General features: G+C 48.0%; 2 protein-coding genes across 2 annotated transcripts; both read right to left on the bottom strand.

Annotated features, from left to right (window-relative positions):
* Window positions 1-296: 296 nt before the first annotated feature.
* LOC143531435 (uncharacterized) lies at window positions 297-755 on the bottom strand. The gene has a single exon (XM_077026735.1). The coding sequence runs from the start codon at window positions 753-755 to the stop codon at window positions 297-299; it is 459 nt and encodes a 152-aa protein (XP_076882850.1).
* Window positions 756-2,740: 1,985 nt separating this feature from the next.
* LOC143531436 (uncharacterized) lies at window positions 2,741-4,452 on the bottom strand. The gene is made up of 2 exons (XM_077026736.1): window positions 4,016-4,452; window positions 2,741-3,896 (listed from the first exon to the last, which is right to left on the bottom strand). Exons 1-2 carry the CDS (start codon window positions 4,450-4,452, stop codon window positions 2,741-2,743), a joined length of 1,593 nt encoding a protein of 530 aa, XP_076882851.1.
* Window positions 4,453-5,032: the final 580 nt, after the last annotated feature.

Here is a 5,032-nt window from a genome sequence, read left to right on the forward strand (position 1 = left end):
CAATCTTTTTTTTTGTATTCCACCTCCTTTCTTGCTGCTTCCTCCCTCCTTTCTTCTATCAGATTCAAATTCAACCGCAAGTCTTCCTCATCTCCCCTTTCCCCTTGCAGATTTCGTCGGGTTGGTGCCCCAATCTCTTCAGGTATTATAGCCTCTGTTCCGTATGTTAGGCTAAAAGGTGTTTCCCCATTGCTCGTTTTAGGCATTGTTCTATGTGCCTATAAGACATGAGGCAACTCTTCAACCCATGATCCCTTTTCTTTTCCCAGTCTTGCTTTGATTTCTTCAACCACGCTTCAGTTTGCTCTTTCCATTTGGCCAATGGCTTGGAGGAGGGCTACTGATGCGAACGTTTGCTTGATTTTCAATTGTAGGCACCATTCTCGGAATGGGTTGTTGGCAAACTGCTTTCCATTATCACTGATTATGGCATATGGTAACCCAAACCTGCAAACAATGTTTTCCCACACGAACCTCTTGATCCGCTCACCCGTGATAGTTCGAAGCGGCTTGGCTTCTACCCATTTTGTGAAGTAGTCAATTGCCACTACTAAAAATTTTGCCTTCCCTGTTCCCTCCGGGAAATGTCCCACTATGTCTATCCCCCATTTTTGGAAAGGCCAAGAGGAGCTTACTGGTATCAGTGTTGATTTTGGTTTCCTTCCCACCGGGGCATGTATCTGACAGTTGTCACACTTTTGTATTTCTTTGACAGCACTGAGAAACATCGCTGGCCAGTAGTACCCAGCCCTCATTGCCCGCCCTAACCATTTTAGCTCCCATATTCATCCCACAAATCCCTTCATGTATTTCCCTTATCACGTATTATGCCTCTTCCTCGTCAATGCACTTTAGGCAAGGTCCCAAATAGGACTTCCTGTATAAACCCCCTTCAATCATATCATACTGTAATGCTTTGACCCTCAGCTTGCTTTCTTCTTCATTATCTCCTGGAACCTTCCGAAGAGGGAAGTGGGGCAGGGCTAATTCCCGAAGGGATAGAGCTGACTTATGCAATACGGTTGAATTTCCCAAGCACGAACAACGAAGCAGAGTATGAGGCACTTTTGGCTGGTCTCAGAATCGCCAAAGAAATAAGGGTAAGGAAAGTGCAAGCTCACGTTGACTCCCTTCTAGTAGCCAACTATGTGGGAGGAACCTACGACGCTAGGGACCCGAAAATGAAGGAATACTTGAAAGCGACTCAAGGACTGATGAAAGAATTCGAAGAAGCATAACTAATACACATTCCCAGGGGTTCGAATAAAAAGGCAGATGCCTTGAGCAAGCTGGCCGCGGTAGCTTTGGATCATTTGGCGAAATAAGTGAAAGTGGAAACCCTCCAGCAACCGTTGGTAACAGAAACTATTGTAACTTACGTGGAATCCCAAGGGGACAGTTGGATGACCCCCCTCGTTGGATACCTTCAGGAGGATTGGAGGCCCCGTCGGTGTATAGTTTCCACCAAGGTTCCTCGTCTCTTTCCCTTGTCTTCTCCCCACTCCCTACCTCATGTTTTTCTCCATTTTCAATATCCCCTCCCCCTTTTGTTTTAGACAAGAAATCGGCCAGGACCTGTCCTTTAATGGCCATCCTTGGCGATACTCGAGTGTATGATCCCCCAATTCTACTGTCCACTTCATTAATCGGCCCGAGACCTCAGGCTTTGACAATACTTGTTGTAGAGGTTGGTTGGTAAGTATTCGCACAACGTGTGCCTGGAAGCACCTCCGGAGCTTCTTTGCTGTGTAAATCAAGGCCAATACCAGTTTTTCTATCGGCAAGTATCTTTTTCCGATCCCTTTAATGTACGACTAATGAAATAAATGGGTACATGTGTTTCTCCCTTTTCAACCATCAGTACAGAGCTTATTGTTTTTGACGTTTGGGAGAGGTATAGTATCAACGTCTCTCCTGGTTGAGGGATTGCAATCGTAGGGAGGTTGCATAGGTGTCTCTTCAATTCTTGGAAGGCTTCCTCCGCTTCCCGATCCCAGCAGAACTTACTCTTCTTTGTACTTCTTCTCAAGACAGCCATGAAGGGCAGGGTCCTTTTTGCTATTTTGGAAAGAAACCTATTTAGAGCCGCAAGTCTTCCATTGAGCCTCTGTAGTTCTTTGAGACTCTTGGGAGATTTCATTTGGATCAGCGCTTCCACCTTCTCCGGATTGGCTCGAATTCCCCCCTTTGTTATCAACACCCCCAAAAACTTCCCCTATTCCACTCCGAAAGAGCATTTTCCCGGATTTAACTTCATATTGGACCTTCTTAGGGTTTGGAACGTTTCCCTTATATCTCTCAACATTCCCTCTTCATGTTTGCCTTTTATAACCAGATCATCTACATAAATCTCTACGTTTCGGTCTCTCTGTTCTTCAAAGAGCTGGTCCATAAAACCCTGGTACGTGGCTCCTGCGTTTTTCAGACCAAATGGCATTTTAGTGTAACAGAAGGTTCCCTCGTCAGTATAGAAAGCTATCTTTTCTTCGTCTTCGGGGTCCATCTGTACTTGATGGTATCCCTTATAGGCGTCCAAGAAGCACCTTAGAGGATATTCTGCCAAAGATTATATTTTCTTTTCCACTTCGGGGAGTGGGTGTGCATCCTTTGGGCAAGCTTTGTTCAAATCTTTGAAGCCGATACACATCCACCAATTGTTGTCAGCTTTGGGTATCATCACTGGGTTGGATATCCACTGGGGGTATTTTACCTTCCTGATTATTCCGGCTTGCAATAACTTTCAGGTTTCTTTTAGCACAGCTTGACTTTTTTTGGGCCCCAGACTTCTTTTCTTTTGTTTGACAGGCTCCATCCAATGGAATTCCTTGAGGCTGTGTTGAACTTGGTTCCAGGGAATCCATGTCATGTCTTCGTGCCTCCATACGAACACATCCACGTTTCTCAACAGTAGTTCTTTCAACCCTGCCTTCCCTTTATCTGTTAGGGAGGTCCCTATCTTGACTGTTTGGTCGGGGAACTCCCCATTCAGGACCCACTCCTTGGCCCCTACATGCTTCTTTCTCGCTTTTCCTTCCAGGTCCACACTGGCTACAATCTCGGCTGAGGACCGTATTGTTGCTACCCCCTCAGGGGTTGGAAATTTGATGCACCCATGCGTCGTGGACGTGATGGCTCGGAGAGCTCTCATGCCAGGGCGTCCCAATATGATGTTGTACTTTGACAGAGCCCTAACCATTGAGAATCGAAGCTGAACGGTTCGAGTCTTTCTTCCCTCTTTCAAGCTAAAAGGGAGGGTTATGGAACCCAAAGGCTTGACTACCTCCCCCGAGAAACCCACCAGGGGGCACATATCTTCTTCCAATTGGTCCTGCACTTCTTTTTGGAGCCTTGCAAAACAGTTCTCGTACATGACCTCGACTCCACTTCCTCCATCTAGGTGGACTCGGGCGACCCGGAGCCCTGCCATGCTGGCCGATATGTTCAATGGAATTTCCCTAGCGTCCTCATTAGTTAGTCCCGAGAACGAAAGGGGGACGTTCATCCAAACAGGATTCCGTGAGAACGCCTCCCCCTTCCCCCTCTTGGAAGGCTTGTCTTCATGTCCCCCTTCTTCCTCTCTTCGTCGAATCATGTCAACGAAGTGTTTATCTTCGTCTTCCTCCTTGACTTTCGAAGCCCCTTCCTTGGAAGGAAGCGGCAACTGGTTTGCTTTCAGTACTGCTTCCCATAATTTCTTTAACTGCACGCAACTCTCGGTGGAATGCCCTGAGCTTTTGTGGTAATTACAGAACCCCTGGGGGTTGGGTCTGTAGGGTTGTTTCAATGGGGTGGGAGGTCTGGGAGAATACTTAGCTCGGTCAGCTATCATCACATCCCTACGCCCCGTGCTCAACCGTTCTCCCAAAAGAGGTCGAGGACGGAAAGCTTCTGACCTGCTGGAGTTGGATAACCGTGGGGGATAGTAAGATGTATTGACAGGGTGTGGGGGCTTGTAGTGGGAGAATTTGACCCCTCCCCTGGTGCCCTTCCCCGCCCTGCTTGGCTACCGACATACCTTCCCATTGTTCCTCCCTTTTTTCCTTCCCACTCCCTCAACTTGGAACCCGTGTCCTTCCCCCTAACAAAAGCTTTGACTCTGTCCATTAGCTGATCAAAGGCGGCTGGGAAATCTTCCCCCAACTTTTCAGTGAGCTGGGAGAACCTTACCCCATTAATGAACCCACTAATCTTCATTACTTCCGGTACACCCTTTATGTTCATGCTTTCAGATATGTATCTTTCCATAAATTGTTCTACCTTCTCTTCGTCCCTCCTTCGTATATGAAGGATCTCGTTTGGGTTCTTCATAGCCTTTCGTTGCTGACTGAAATCCCGGAGGAACTTTTCTCTTAATTCTTCGTAGCTATCAATGCTTCCGGGCTCTATGCTATCGAACCACACCCGGGTTCCTCTCGTCAGTGTTTGGGGGAACATTAGACACCATACCGGCATGGCCCAACCACTCACCAACCCAGCTCCCCGATAGGCATGCAGATGGTCTTCTAGATCTTGCGTGTCGTCATACTTGTCAACCGTGGAGGGGTATTTCAGCGTCGGGGGCACGGTGCCTCAGCAATACGTTTAGTGAATTTGAAGACGTCGGATGTGTCCCGGGCCGGTAGGGACCTTCCAACGGGCTTCCCGATATTTTCTCCTTCCCCTTAGCAGTGGATAGGAGAGTCACCAGAGACTCTATCAGCGCTTCGGAACCCCCTGCGGGGATGTCTGGCCCTTCTGTATTCAACTGTGACCCAGGCGTCTCGAAGGAGAGCTGAGTCCGGAGTGTTTCTAGTTTTTCTTTCTTCTCTTCTTCGTCCAGAAAGGCTCTTAAAGTGTCTCTGTGAGCTCGTATGAACTCCGGAGTGACCTTCCACCCCTCATTCTCGCCTTCTTCGCCTTGGGGCTCTTCTTCCTCAAGGATGGGTCCCCTGTCTTCTGGTCGGGCTTCTGGTTCTTGTTGAACTTCGCTTGCTTCTTCGCTAACGGCATGACCTTTCCCCGAACCTGAAGGGAAAGATGGTGGCATGTTTTT

This window comes from Bidens hawaiensis, unplaced genomic scaffold (genome assembly GCF_021521415.1).
Source record: "Bidens hawaiensis isolate Kalapana, Puna unplaced genomic scaffold, B.hawaiensis_p1.1 tig00009161_1, whole genome shotgun sequence".
NCBI classification, from domain to species: Eukaryota; Viridiplantae; Streptophyta; class Magnoliopsida; order Asterales; family Asteraceae; genus Bidens; species Bidens hawaiensis.

Coding starts and splice junctions, on each gene's coding strand:
- LOC143531435 (XM_077026735.1), bottom strand. CDS start 755: ATGAGGGCTGGGTACTACTGGCCAGCGATGTTTCTCAGTGCTGTCAAA.
- LOC143531436 (XM_077026736.1), bottom strand. CDS start 4,452: ATGCCGGTATGGTGTCTAATGTTCCCCCAAACACTGACGAGAGGAACC. Junction 3,897..4,015: donor AAGGGAGGAACAATGGGAAG/GTATGTCGGTAG, acceptor ATCCAACTCCAG/CAGGTCAGAAGCTTTCCGTC.